The sequence below is a fragment of the Apteryx rowi genome, unplaced genomic scaffold, assembly GCF_003343035.1.
Source record: "Apteryx rowi isolate R43461 unplaced genomic scaffold, aptRow1 scaffold_116, whole genome shotgun sequence".
In the NCBI taxonomy this organism is placed as follows: Eukaryota; Metazoa; Chordata; class Aves; order Apterygiformes; family Apterygidae; genus Apteryx; species Apteryx rowi.
Genome location: NW_020447375.1, coordinates 1,202,440 through 1,217,382, shown reverse-complemented (window position 1 = coordinate 1,217,382; position 14,943 = coordinate 1,202,440). Strand labels below are relative to the sequence as shown.

The 14,943-nt window shown below is 43.6% G+C and overlaps 1 protein-coding gene across 1 annotated transcript in view; it reads left to right on the top strand.

Moving 5' to 3' along the window:
- The window catches only part of PCDH15 (protocadherin related 15), a 293,502-nt gene extending 281,580 nt beyond the window's left edge, over positions 1 to 11,922 (top strand). The window contains exons 31-35 of the mRNA XM_026081044.1: positions 3,038 to 3,059; positions 3,934 to 3,972; positions 4,677 to 4,750; positions 5,559 to 5,691; positions 10,896 to 11,922. Of these exons, the coding sequence (XP_025936829.1) occupies positions 3,038 to 3,059; positions 3,934 to 3,972; positions 4,677 to 4,750; positions 5,559 to 5,691; positions 10,896 to 11,450 (823 nt within the window). The 3' untranslated portion in view covers positions 11,451 to 11,922. The remainder of the gene's footprint in view (positions 1 to 3,037; positions 3,060 to 3,933; positions 3,973 to 4,676; positions 4,751 to 5,558; positions 5,692 to 10,895) is intronic.
- The last annotated feature ends 3,021 nt before the right edge of the window (positions 11,923 to 14,943 follow it).

Genomic DNA, 14,943 nt, shown 5'->3' with positions numbered 1-14,943 from the left:
CTCTTCCCTCCTCTCTTCCCTCCTCTCTTCCCTCCTCTCTTCCCTCCTCTCTTCCCTCCTCTCTTCCCTCCTCTCTTCCCTCCTCTCTTCCCTCCCCTCTGCCTGCAGCTAGGACATGTACGGATGCTTCAGGCAGAAACTGCTGAAGGGAGTTTCTCGCTCTTTATCCCGGAGCCAAACTCCGTGAACACCATCGCACCAATTCTGCTGATACGTTAGAAACGTTCTGTGCCTAGTAAAGCCCCACGCTCTCGCCGGGCTGAATTTTAGTTCCAAGACACACAACGAATAGCAAGAATAGCTAAATGTGCGAGGGGAGCGATTCTCAATCCTTGCGTTTTCACCGTGGCAGGGTCTCTGTATTTTCCGAGAAGCCGGCGCGCAGAACAGCTGCCCATGGTGCTGAGTCCTGTGCGAGAGGCACAATTGCAGCGCCGGCAGCAAGCTGTCCAGGTTCAGCCGCCCGTAGACAGAGAAGCTGTTAAGATTTAAGAGCTGGAGTCGGATATGGGCTTGGATGTGCACCTGCCTCTGCCTGCCAGTGGTGGTCCAGGCATGGAGACCCATGGGGGCAGTTGCAAGGGTGCTGGGATGAGCGTGTCAAGCGGCTGCGTTAAGCCTGCTTGGAGCAGCTCAACCCTTAGGATAAGAGTTATGGATTCAAGTACCCACTTTAGACCTTGCCAGGCCCCTTACAGGCACTTTGGTGAAGTTGCTTACGTTGGTGGTGAAACGTGGGGCAACCATGGCCTAATTTTGCAGTGTGTAGCATCGCGCGGGAGGGCTGTGGGCGTTTGGGACTTGGCGGCAAAAGCTTCCAAGGTTTTATTCCACAGGGATTATTCACAACCTGCCTTAAGCGGGAAGGTTGGCCATCCCGCGGGAGCTCCTTTTTTACCTAGTTAGGTTCATCCGATCAGTCGCAGAAGGAGCTGGGGAGGTCATGGCAGGCAGCTCTGTGCTAACGAGGAACACCTACTTCATTCTCCCAACCCTTATTCCGTGGGAAAGTTAATGAAATCTAGTTTCGTCTTGGCTGGAATTAATGCAACCTTTGTTCTCCTGCTGGACTTTTTTTTATTTGAATAGCCTTTTTAAAAAATATATATATATATATATTAGACTGGGAAAGAAGCTGTACCAATAAGCAGGTATTTTTAACTTAACCTAGGGAGCATTTGGTTTTTCTGATTCTTTGGCTTCTGATGTGAAACCAGATCTAAAGTATGGTACATCAGATGCCTGCTGGGATGCCGGTAATTGGGATAACCGCTGCTTTAGGCAAATCACAGTTCCTTTAATTCACGTTAGCAGTACAGTCCTGTGGACGGTTGGCGCAGGTTGTACGTGTGAATTCATTCCTGCTGTCATTTTTGTGTTAAGTACTAACGGCGTTTGCTAGCTGTCACATTAACCTCCATCCTCCCGTGCGCTAAGTCCTTGCTTTCCAATGTTGAATGGAAGATCTCCCTTGGATTGACTGCGGTGAGGTCTGGCTGATCAGTTTGCTCCGGAAGCAATTCCCCCTTTGGTGGAGAGTTTGAAAATTCCCTCCCGGAAACAAATCATGTTATTTTGACCCTTGATTTTTTTTTTTTTTTTTTTAAGAACAGATCCTTGTGCTGTGTTGAGTGAATGAATTTTTTTCATTGTTTTTCTTTTTTTCTAATCATGCCCACACAAAGCTATAAGAGAGGAAGTGGGAGTATCTCTCAAAACGCAGCGTGGTGCTATTTTTAACAAAGTTGAATCCCAGATTAAATTAGAATTACTCGTATTACAAATTTTAATGCGTAGCGTCTGCTGAAAAGCAATAGAGATTAATAGGCTTGCTTCGCCTCTGCGCGACACGAGACCTTCTGTTTCTGAAGCCGTAGGCGACAGGGAAACCAAATGCGGCGTTGCTCAAGTGGGCTCTGCAACGTCGCAGATCGTCTTTTGATGATCCATCTTCATTTCGGTTGTTCATTGCTTTCATATTACGTGGGCAGCCGCATTGTCTTAATGCTGATTATCAATTCCACGTGCTGCATAGTAATAGAAAACTTTGCAGATGGCGATATTAAAGAATTAAAAAGAGCCTCTACTTTGTTCTTTATTATTTTTTCTCAAGTGTAATTAAAGAATTTCCCTAGCCTGCTCTCTGTGTGCTAGGCTAAGCTCAATGCAATTTTGAGCACTTACCTTCTCCTTGAAAAAATAAATAAATTCCCAAGCTTATCCTTAATAACAACACGAAGACCTAAATTGCCGTTCGCTAGTTCGGCAGCGCGTTTTAATTTCTCGGCGCAAAATGGGAAAAGGCAGAACTCGATAGGCGCAAGCACGTTTGTCACGCATACGAACGGCTCCGAGAAAATGAATTAAAACAACCACCGCAAATTTCCAGTGAGATCCAAAGCACAAAGCCTGTGGCAAAATAATCACGAATGAGCAAAAATAACGTTACCCCCTCCCCGCCCCATTGAGCAAATGGTAGGAAATGTGTAATTTTAATAATAATAATAATAATAATGTTGTTAGAAGAAATTAGTAATAGACGCTCCAGGCCAGTTTCTAGCAAGACCCCGCTTGGATTCGGAAAGTCCAGGAGTAGGAGGAAACCGTTTCCCTGCTGTAGGAGACACGTGGGGCAACCGAGTCCTTTTGTAGGAGCCCTCGGTAGCTCCCGGAGCCGCGGGGGAGAGACGGCGCGGGAGCGAGCGCGGCAATTGCGCCCTCCCTCCCTGCTGCGTTGCACGGGGTGCGCTGGCTCTCTGGCTTTTGGGGATTGGGGATTTCTTCTCATCCATTTGCAACTGGAAGCAAGAAAAGATCCCAGTGTTTCCTCCAGCCCCTCTCATGCGATAATTTGTACGTCCGGAGCAAATCTAAAGAAAAACATATTTTGTGTGGTAGATATGTATTTCTTTTCTTGCTGGAGTTATTTCTAATCGCGTTATCTTTTCGCCTCTCTCCAGAACGAAAGGCAGTGTGCATCTCTGTATAGTCTCCCAGAAGTATACTAATACTGTCTTTTTCTTTTTCTGACTTATAGGCGAGGATATGCACAGCAAGAGGTAAGGCCGTTCTCCAACTACATTAAACAAATATTAACTGCGCGGGCGTGCTTTTTCCAGACAGCCCGTAGTTAAATTGTGAAACTTGTTGCTGCGGGATGTTTGAGAGGCCAGAAATATGAATCGTTTCAAAAAGTTTAGATGCGTTCCTGAGGTGTGGATTCACTGGTGGCTAGTAAGCCTAACGGTGCAAACGCAACCTCCAGGTTGGGAGATCGCTGCTTTATAGACGGCCAAAAGTGGTTTCCCAGGGAATTTCCTTCACACTTGACGTTTTATTTTATGGCACATCTAACCATCTGCTGCTGGCCACTGTCAAGGGCCTGGTGCTGGACTACATAGACCTTTTCTCCAACCCGGTGCAGTTTGTTGTTCTCGCAGCGCTTTTTTCTCCAGGCATGCGTAACATGGAGAGTTTTCCTCTGAAATGTGCACAGGCTCATTTAATAGTTGGAGGGTTCTCCAATATATGCGTGGTTTTTTTTTTATCATAAAGACTGATGTTTAATGGTGAAAGCTGGATCAGTTTTATTAATCTTTGGACGTGCATCTGGGTCCTGCTGCTTCTTACTCATTGGTGTTTGAAGCATTGCAGGCTTTCGGTTCTGCAGTGATTTTTCCCTCCCTTTGCAGAGATTATCTGTCTCGCTTAGGTCAGATATCAAACTTCCCCATCTCTCGGGGTTTGGTTCTGGCCAAGGATCATGGCGTGAATCGTGCCACCAGGTTTTAGGAGGAAAGTGCAAGAAAACGCAGATCTTCCTGAACGTAGATGATAGCCACTGGTCTTTCTTTCTCATCTTAACTCAAACACAAATGACCTGCACTTTAATTGTTGCCGCTTAATTAATCCCTTTCTAATTTTCTTTGGTAGCAACAGCAGTTGCTGAGACCTTCTCTTCTCAGACCAGAGGTACTGTTCTTTTTGATTTTTTAATTATTCTGTAACTTTTAAATGACCTTTAAAGTATTTTCTAATCAAAACTCATTTTTCCCAGGTAGGTATTTTTTCCCTGACTCTTTTGGGGGGAAAAAAAAAACGAAAGTCATGTCATTGTTGCTCCATTTAATTAGTTCTCATTAAATACCTGAAATTTGCTGCCTCTTGAGGTTTTCCCCTTGAGCATCTTTCAGTTGCTCCTGTTGACTTTGTCACGTTGGTTGAAAAGTCTCCTAGCCTTGTGCCCAGATTCGCAGAGAGAAAAATTGCCTCGTTTATCCATTCAATCCACTTTTTCAGGATTTTTTTCAGCTGATAATTGATTATTTTTCCCAGAGATGAACTAAGCAGCTGCAAAATGCAGAGAGGGTTCTGGTTTATAAACCCAATACTTTCCCGTAGTTTGGACCCAGGATCATTTCCAGGATAAGCAATAAAGCAAATGTGACTTGGGTTATTCCCTTATGGGAAATACCCCAGGGAAGGGGGCACTACAGGCATTTAAAGCTCCTGTTGGCATCCCGTTACGGTTCTTGACGGTTATCAGTGTTGCTTGAATGATGATCCTTTTATTTTTCTCTGCTTATTTGCACTTTGGGATACTGTTTTTGGTATCTTTTACGTGAGTCATGCTGTGGGCAAGTGTTTGCATTCAATCAGTGTTTCTCTCTTTGCAGGAGTTAAGTATGGAGTCTGGAATTGACCCAGGACAGGAATACTATGGACAAGATTACTACAGTTATGAGCATGGGTATATTTTCTTTTTTTTCCCTATATATTTCTGAAAATGCTGCTTCTCAAGGTTGGTGATGTTTGTTATTACAGCATCCAATCTGGAGACTTTCCTTTTCTTCGCTTCAGGGTTACGCTAATTTTTCTGTCCGTGAATGCATGCGCTGACAACACAACTCTCTTTTTAAAAGTTAAAGGGCTAATGTATAACTCCTTGCTTCTTTAGGAATCTAATTATTACACTGCGGAGAGGTTACCCCATTTATCATGCCGCTTTTATAGTCGCTTTTTATTTGCGTATATTTGCTGACTTGGAAATGTGTTTCCAGCGTCTCCTCCCCTTCTGTGGCTGGGTTCAGCGACCCATTTGCTCTGCTCGCGGTTCCCAGCCAGCCTCTGGCCTTTTGGATTTGCCTAAAATCCCGTCGTTCTGCCTCATTCTCACGATGTTATGAATGCCAGTGCTTAGGGATTGTTGCTTTTCTTGCAAGTTTGCAGCAATCCTCCAGCACTGCTCCCAGGGGATCTGTTCTTTGGCTTCCTGGCTTCCCAAATTAAAAAAAAAAAAAGATGGGGGAGGAATTCAGGTACCTAGAAAGAAATTCTGGCCCAATTACAGCCCTCCAGTTGTAAGAGGACTAAGTGCAATAAGTGTGTGTATATATATATATATATATATGCACATACTGCTAATGTAAAACATCGAAGTCCTTCTCAAAGGTAGAGAGAAAGAGCAAAGCAATTGCTGTCCTTTAGGGCTGTGAATGTGTGCGTTTATTGCCGTACGTGGAGACCCACACGCGTACGTTGGTGCCTGTTTCGGCCAGGTACGAGCTGCCTCAGTACGGGAGTCGCCGCCGGTTGCTGTCTCCTTCGGGAATGTACGACGAGTACGGGGAAGTGGTGGTGGAGAACGATGGCGGCTATTACTATAGCCCTCACGGATCGACGGCGGAAGAAGTAAGTGCATCTGGCCTCCTGATTCGGTCTTTCTAACAAGATGAAGCATCGTTAAACCTTCTCAAAATGTTTTCGTTGTTGTAATTGATTAGAATATTGGGTTGCACATAGATGAAGGCAGCAGCTCTTCCCGTGCTAATCGTAGTCTGCCGTTCTGCTGACTGGTAAAGTCTACGTCAGCCCCTCTGTTCCCTTTTCTAGAAATAAAAAGGAATTTTCAAGTTTCTTTTAATATGTACCTCCAGTTTTCCCTCAATGTGGGTTTCTAGTTCAATGAAAAGTGCACGTAGCCTTAGGTAATTCCATTTTATATAGAATAGAAGAAGAAAGTTGATGTAAAAGTTCATTTTTTATTTAATGTTCAGAAATACTAGACTGTTAATCCATCATATCGATGTTAATTAAATGAGAAGAGATAACATTTATGAGCCAGTGTTTTTCACTGTTGGAGAGTAAGATAGTTGTGCACTAGCTGCCTATTCTAAAAGTAAAATTTTCCCCCTAACTTTGGTAAAAAAGCTATCCTAAAACAGGTAAGTTAGTTTTGATGCTGGGAAAAATGTTGCATTTGTTCCTCCTGTCGTCTTTTAAGGTACAAGCTTTCCTAATAGCTCTCTTTCAAATCGTAATGAAGTTCCATTTTCATAATTTGCAGGGAATGAGTCAAGGCAGAGGTCCTTCAAGCAGAGGTATAAGCCAGAGAGCAGGGGCTCAAATGGAAGGTAGACCTGTAGGTGGTGGGATGGATCTAAGACGTGGTCCTGCAAGAGCATATAGGACCAGCCAGGGAAAAAGGAAACTAAAAGCAGTAATGCATTTAAGTCGCGTAGCAGTAAGCGCTCACAAGCCAGTAGGAAGAGCTGAATCTGCTCGTTCTCGATGGAAGAAAGCGAAGATATTCCCAATGATTCTGCAGAAAGTAAAAGGCGGTAGGAAGGATTCCAGTTATGCCAAGCTCATGTCAGCTCGCCAAGTGGATGGTGAAGAAAGCGTGATTATCAAGGGAAATTACTTCCAGAAATCAACAGATGACAGACCTTCCATGAGAAAACTAAATCATGTGTTGAAAAGCGTTAGTGTTTCCAAAAAAATGCAAGAGTCTACTGGCAAAGAATCAGTCCGTGCAAGAGGAAAAGGAGAGGAAGAATATGAAGGAGATGAAACAAAATCGGGCGTTTCAATAAATATCACAGCAGAAAGTGAACATGAGGAGAGTGATTATGAGAAGAAGAAGAAGAAGAGAAGAAAATACACCTCAGATGACGAATCATCAGTGAAGAGCAGCAGCTCTGCCTCAGAGTCAGAAGATAAAGACTATTTGAAAGTAACACTGGACCAAGATGAAGCCACTGAAAGTACTGTGGACTCTGATGAAGAAGATGGGCACGATTTGGGGGATTCTGAAGATGACGAATCTGGATCCAGCTCTAGTAGTGACTCTGAGGAGGACTCATCTGAAGAGGAAGATGATGAGGAGGACTCTGAAAGTGATGAAGATGACAGCCAATCAAAGAGCTCCTCAACGCAAAGTTCGTTCAGCAGGTCAGGGCCTAGTGAGTCCAGCAGCAGCAGAAGTACTGAAAGGTCAAGTGTAAAAAGTAGGGGAGGGGGTTCTCGTGGAAGAGCGAGGCGCTCCAGCCAGAAGTCAGCAGCAAGTTCCGATGCATCCGGGAGCGAGAGGGACACCAGCCACAGGAAATCTTCAGGATCCAGCTATAAGAACAAAACATCCTCGGCCAGCCTTGAAATAGAAGACACAATAGAAGAGGTGTCGGAAGAAGATGAGCAAGCAGACGTGGAGCAAGTCGACGCAAGCCCCGATGAGACAGCAGGTAACATAGATGATAAGGCCGCTCCTGAAACATCTTCTGCCAATGCAAAAACTGCTACTGCTAAAGAAAAGAAGAAAGGAAAATCGGGTGTTAATGGTGGTGATTGCATAGATGAAAGCACGGAAGAGGTTGCTACAGATGCTAGCGACGGGGAGGAGACTATCTGTAAGAATGAGTCTAGTTGCCTAGAAAGCGAAATCAGTGTCACTTCCAAGGCTACCAAAGGGACAAAAAGCACAACTAGCGCCACCTCCGGCAAAACTGATGCTTCCCGTCATACTGAGAATCAAAGTTCTGACACCAACATGAAAAGAAGGAAAACGAGAAAAAAGGCGTCCCTGGAAAACAGCGAGTCGCAGTCAGATGAGACCCTGGATACTGCCGCTACGGAGTCGGAGACCACCGGTGATTCCACAGCCTTTTAGAAAAGGCGGAACGGCAGGTGGACGTTTTGCAGTAAGGAGTGGTCTTGTTTGCTGTGCCTTCTGTGTGGTCTTTCCTAAGCCGTACCCACTTGACTAGAGATGGCCAAAAAGAAAAGGTCAAAATGTGTTGCGTCAGCCTTTAAATCTTAAACACTCTCTTAAGAATAGAAGCATTAGAGAAAACCAAACAAATTAAGTCCTGCTCAGGTATACTTAATGGTGGATATAGAAAGATTAATTTTCATCCAGCAGGGGCAGGAAGGAGCACATATTTTTTTCTCTGCTAATTTTAATAATAAAAGGCAGTGTGTTAATTCTTAGGTTTAATCCTTTTTGCATTCTGGAAGTCGTGGTGCGAAGTAAGGTGGCACATTGTAGGAAGGAAAAGGGGCAAAACACATGGAATTTAATGAAGAATGAGGAGGAGGATGACAAGACTTAGCGGTCATATGCTGTACCACTACGTGCTCCCCTACCATACAGAATTTGCTACTCTTCCAAAGAGTTCTCCGATGTAAATATTAGCCCTGTTTACGGGGAGGGAAATGGAAATAGCGTTAAAGCAACATGCCTGAAACTGCAGGGTGTTACTAGCAGAGCTGGGATTAAACTGCGTCCTGATCATGGGATTCAGGCTTCCGACAGCGGTGAAGACCAAGGCAGAGATGCAGAGGTGGGTGTACAAAAGGAGCTGGCTCACCAACAAGCTAGCTCACCAAAGGAAAATGGGTTACATTTTCCGGCCTCTGCTCTTCCCACCCGCTTGTGTATTAGTGGCATTTTAAAGTTTGAGACGCATAACTGCAAAGAGTTGCTGAAGGGAACCATCACCCGTGGTGTGTGTTTTGGTTATTTGCCTTTTAAAACTCAATAACCTGGAATGGTTGGTGTCAGTCAACAGAGGAATAGCACGGCATTAGCGCAGTTCTGCTCAAAATGAGCGTGACAGTGTCGGAAGCGTTTCTGTTATTTATGACTCAAGTGGCCTTTGTGTTTTCGTATATGAAACAACCTCTGCATGATGTACGGCCTCGTAGCGCTTCTGTCCACGCTGTCCGCACACACGGTATTAAAGCTTTGTGTGCGCACAAGTTCTCCACGCTTTTTGTCTTGTATCAAAAGCCACAGAGCTGTTTCGCCAACACTAGATTTTTCGGGATACATAATGAAAAGCCTAACTAAAATTAAAATTTTGATGAGCCGGTAGTGGATTATTCTTGTGACTGAGGACTCCAAAGGTAATACAAATTCTGGTATATCCTGGAAATGCAGAAGGCACGGCAGCATGCGTAGGACTGTGGCATTTTTGCAAGCTGCCCCCGTCTTCCTGAAGAGGTTGTTTCTATTGCCGATTTGCTGCAAAGTGCACCGGCGATTGCAAATTTTCAACTGTTGGCTTTAATTCCAGTTGAAGCGTAAGCTAGATTTCTGCTTAGTTACCCGCTTATTTTGCATTCCCATATAGCACTTAAGGTGCAGCTGCACACAGTTGTTTAGTGCAGATCTCATCTTAAATTGTCAGACTTTTCTTCCACCTCGGTATATCAGTGTGAATAACACTGTATGTCTTTATCAGGAACAAAAGGTCAAGTAAGGCCTTAAGCAAGCTGCACAAAGTGTAACTTTTCAAAAGCGTAAGAATTATCCTCACCCATTTGTACCTTGCATGATTTTCTTTCTCTAAAAATCAGCTTTTCTTGTGTGCATGTGTGTGTATTGCAGTGGGACTTAACTGTGATGGTATCTGCTGCCTTAGCGAAATAACGGTGTTTTCCATTATTAATTCAAGAGTGATAGGAGCTTGTTGCAGTGTATTGCAAGGAGGCAGTTTTTTAAAAAAGATCAATTAGAACTTAAAATAGGTAATGGGTTTTGTGTAATCACTATTAGTACAAAGTCGCAGCAACACAGAAATTAAGTCTGCATTAACTCTTTGGAAAACATATACAAATTATATAAAACCTAAAGTCTTATTTCTCCATTGCCTTAATTGCATTTAATAGCAGAGCATCTCCATCGATTCCACTAGATTTCAGCTGGCATGAAGCTTTATAGCAAGAATCTTTCTTATTTTTTCACCACCCAGTTTTGCCGACACAGTGCCTGAGAATTTCCCTTGTGTAGGTCCTGCGATATGTGTCTCCTTGATGTGTTGTGCATGTAAAACAGACCTGTTCAATGCCGTTTCTGCCCTGACTTTACAATTTAGTAGCACTCTGGAGGAAATCTTCCAATGCCTGCCTAAGCATTTGCCCCAAAGTAGAGTAGTTTCTTTGAAACATCGCTTACACCATTTCCTTGCTGTCAATGCATTCCAGCTGCTGTTAGAAGGGGATATTAATCCAGTTGTTTTTCACAGGTCTTTGTGAGACAGGCTGGGACATTGTTTTGTCAAGATATGGCTGATTGACCGCTAACGCGATTTACAGAAGAACACTTTTATTAAGATTACTTTCCAAAAGTAAGGTCTCTGTTCCCAGAATTCTCCAAGAAGATGCACTTTGACTTAATGGGAGCACAGCTCAATGCATCTTTAGCAAAAAAAAAAAAAAAAAAAAAAAAAAAAAAAANAACAGAAACTCAAAACTTGTCACTATGTTCGAAGCATGAAGGAAAAATTCACATTTTTTTTTATACATACACACTCCATCTAAATGACACGATGCCATTCCTGAACTAAGATGAGTATATCCATTTTACAACTTTTTAGCAGAAGGATTGGTTTCTGTGTTCTAGCATTAAGTGTATATGCTGTTGTCACATAGTAATCAGAACAGTTAGGACATAGCAGCGTATGATCTAAAATTGAGGGTAAAAAAAGGCCAAGTTACGAAAAGTGATGTGAAGTGTCTAGATAAATAGTAGATATGAACACGATGGAAAAAGGAGAAGCAAATGTAAGAAATAGTGCTGTGATTTAATGACATTTCTATTTGTTGTCAAACAGTGGGCCAGGAAGAAAAGGATCAAGTTGATAGTCGACCCCGAATACGAGACCAGCTCCACCGGAGAAGACAGCGCTCCGGACTCCAGTCAAAGGAATCGTCTGAATAACCCCAACATCCAAAACACTGTCAACGGTAACATCTACATCGCCCAGAACGGCTCTGTGGTCAGAACGCGCCGCGTTTGCCTTGCTAATAATTTAAAAGTCACGTCCCCGGTGAGGCTGGGGAAGCACTTCAAGAAACTGGACAAGCTCGCGGTGACGCACGAGGAGAACGTCCCGCTGAACACCTTGTCGATGGGACCATCTTCCAGTGACAAAATGAACACAAGACCTTGTAGCGTCTCGTTTGCGTCCTCTACGATAGGGGCCGAAAACGTGGTAACAAAGCCGGGGGGCACCAAAACGAAAAGCACAGAAGAGCAGGAGTCGGTCGTTGACAACGAGGATGTCAAAGAGCCCTTGGAGTCGCACAGCGAACACACGCAGTCCGACGAAGAGGAGCTCTGGATGGGCCCTTGGAATAACCTTCACATACCAATGACAAAACTGTGATTTTTTTTTTTCCTTTTTAAATTTTAATTTTTACTTCAGTTTATAATAAACTGCGCTTTTTATTGTCACTGAGGAAAATGTATGAAATTTGTATTGTGCACATATGTTGTATACTACAGACAACATGCTTTAAAGGTTTAAAAAAAAAAAAAATTTGCACTCACATTTGTACCAATTAATTGTCCTCCCCAACAACTATTTTGACAGGCTCCCATTTCACTAAACGATCCTTCATTTGAGTTTATTAGTTCTTTTGGATCTTGATTATTGTTTAATAAACAGTAAACTACTAATAAATGCACAGCAACATTTGGTTAACTTTTCAGACAATTCTCTACATGCCTAGCTTGGTTTTCTGTATGGTGCTTGTGGCTCTACTGTTTAGATTTGGAAACTGTCTATTTATGTTCTAGATTTATATCCGGAGCACTTGCTTCTGAACTCAGAGTAATAAATTAAAAATAAATCCATGGAAGTCAATGGAGCAAATCCTCGGCTGGTTTAAATTTGAGTGACAGTGCCACAGGCGATAGCGATATATCAGTTTATGCAAAGAGACCCAGATAGCAAACATGCGTAAGAGCGACCTAAGCGTGCATAAGAGTGTAACGTTGTTACCTAGCAAAGTGGAGCAGAAGATTAAATTTGATTGAAAAATTACAAAGAGGAAGAAAACGTATAGCAATTAATCTTATTCAGAGTTACCTGGCCGTGCTTTGTTCATTTTCTTTTGTAAATTAGCTCATTCCCGTTTTCTTCTCCAGTCAATTTTTCATCTCTTCCCCCATCAGTCCTGTCGTCTTCTTTGCATGGTCTCTAGCTCCAGGTTTTGTGCTCCATCAATAATTGTCATCCTAGGGCTGTAGTCCTCTGAACTAAAGCAGGATGTTACCGGAGTCTGTAGGATAGAAATAGGCATAAAAAGTAATTAACGGGAAGGGGATAGGTACGTTTTCAACCCCACTGAGCTGCAGAGTTACACAGTCGAATCACCATTCCAGTCCAGCGTTGCATGTAAACCTGCTGTAAAGGCAAATGGATCGCGGCGGAGGGAATAAAAAGGGACTGTTTTAGGCTGATATGCATATATGAATCTGTCAAGGGCAAAAGGTGACATAACGCACACCCAGAATGGGTGTGGAAGCAAGGTTTGGTTGTAAAATATTGGCACCCGCTTTTAATTTTTATTTGTAACTCGGAAAGTAGTGAGAGCGTCTCGCTGCAGCTTGAGTAGAGGGCTGAGAAATGCCGCTGTTCATCATCGCCGCGTAATACCTGAGAGACGTTAGCAGCACAGAGCAAAGCGTTTTTCCCCGGTGCRATATCAGAAAGAAGAAAAAAAATACATATTCCCATGAGAAAAGCGTCCTGTTGTGTTATGCAGGTTGTTCTTCATCTCAGGATGAGATTAAACCAGTCGTGAGAACAGATAACTCTTGAAAGATAGGACGAGTCGATAGAGAAACGCGTGCAATTATATGATAGGCATCACCGTTCTTTTCCTGACGCTATAATTAAGATTAACGGCAAGGTCCGGGTGACGAGAGCTGTTGGTTCGGCCCCCGGTGGTAAATGGACTTCTGCTGCTGCGATTTTGTTCTCCTGTGGCCCAGGTTGGCCTCCAGGAGGTTCCTCTTACCGCCTGTCTTTAGAAGCTGTTCGCATGTTTTGCAAGCCGATGTAAATGTGACGTTTCCGTCAAATACCTCCCTTTCAGCCCGAGGTTTCCGACCAAATATTTTGAGCAACGGTGCTTGTCTTTAGGCATGAGAAATGCAATGTAGCCTATCATACAAGAAAAAAAAAAAAAAAGGACTTGGTATTTATTTCTCCTAACTCTCTTATCTCAGCATATTTGCACTTGGTACCTAACTAAAAATAGCTGTTTGGAGTTTAGATACAGTCTGAACGTACAGATGAGAATGATGGAAGAAAAAAAAAATCTATTCTTTGAAATAACTAGTAAAATGTTATATTTTAATCCTGTGCAAGATACTGTTATTATTTCACTACACCATTTTATTTTTTGCAAGATCTGTCAGTTTGGTTCTTACTAAATACTCTGATAAGGTCGTATGCTTTTTAGAGAAACATTTTCTCCCAGTTAGTCTCAATTTTCTACCTGTCTGGTTCCTTGGTTGGTTTCTTTCTTTCTTTTCTTTCCTTTCTTTCTTTCCTTTTTCACAGCTATACCAACTTTTACACTAGTTCTGTGAACAGCAGGCAGGGTTTATCTAAAATCTAACTAGCTCGTAACCAAACTTACATGGAATTTCAATAGCTTCAGCAACATTGGAGAAGGGAGGGTATTGGAAAATAGATTTCACATGTGCAGAAGGTTTGGAGGGGGGACTATTTTTTTCTTTTTTTTTTTTCTGTGGATGTATTGCTGTAAATTAATACAGAATGGAGTTTGTAAGCAGGCAGTGGGTGCTACTCAGCAGCTGACCGGTCAAGGTAACGCTCGTTGCTTCAATCCGTACGCTCCTCCACGATTGCTTTGCGGCTTTGTTCAGCATCTGGCACGTTTTCCACACCGGCAATATCTGAATGACCGGCTTGTGGGCTGAAGAAGTGGAAAACCCCTGTGCTCAGCAGAATAAGGAAATTCAGCAGAAAAACAGAAACTTGGATTTTTTTTCTTTCTTTTTTTTGAGTATACACTACTGTGAGCACGATCGCAAAGGAAGCCCCGCAGAACAGCCGGGCACCTGGTTGGGATCCTTGAAGAAAGATAAGTGTTAATGGGGCAGTGCTGGCACGCAAGCTTTGCCTGAGCGGGCTTGTAAAATCCAAGTGGATCGGAAGCACGGGAAGCGAACAGAGCTGGGGCTCGCGGCTCTGCTGTGCTCGGCTCAGCCGCTGGCTGCTTCTTCATCCCCTTACAGAGGAGGGGAGCAAGGACAGGACGGACAGGACTTTGCCCAGCATGCGGATACCCCGCCTAGCGCGAGGACCAGACTACGGCTGCGTGGCTAATCGTCCTGCCAAGATGACAGATTACCGTCCCTTTTTGCTGGACTTGCAGCGTAGCCGTGTCCTTGCTTGCTCTGAGGGGGTTTGCCCTCCCTTCGTGCACACGTACTCTTTGCATACGTGTCTGTACACGCATCTGCACTCAGTGGTCCATCCACCCATCGACATCTATAAATGCATACCTAAGACGTGGCCAATTACCTAAAATAGGTTTTCCTTTTGAAACAAGTCAACGGCTGAGGAAAGACCACTGCCAATGAAAAAGAGTCTGTTAATTAAGTTGAATATATCTTAAAGGGGGGGAGAGGGAGAGAAAGAAAAAAAGAGCAAGAAAGGTTGCTGAATAACTTCTAAATCACTTCTTGTGAATGAGTTGGGTTTCCCTTCGCAGCCGTGCTGTGCGCGTAAGGCATAGGGCTTAGTCGTAGTCTCCAAAAAGGCAGCCAGCAAAGCCGCACCGACCGCAGCAGCTGCTCCATGGTCATGACGCTGCTTTCCATCCTTCCTCATAACCTGC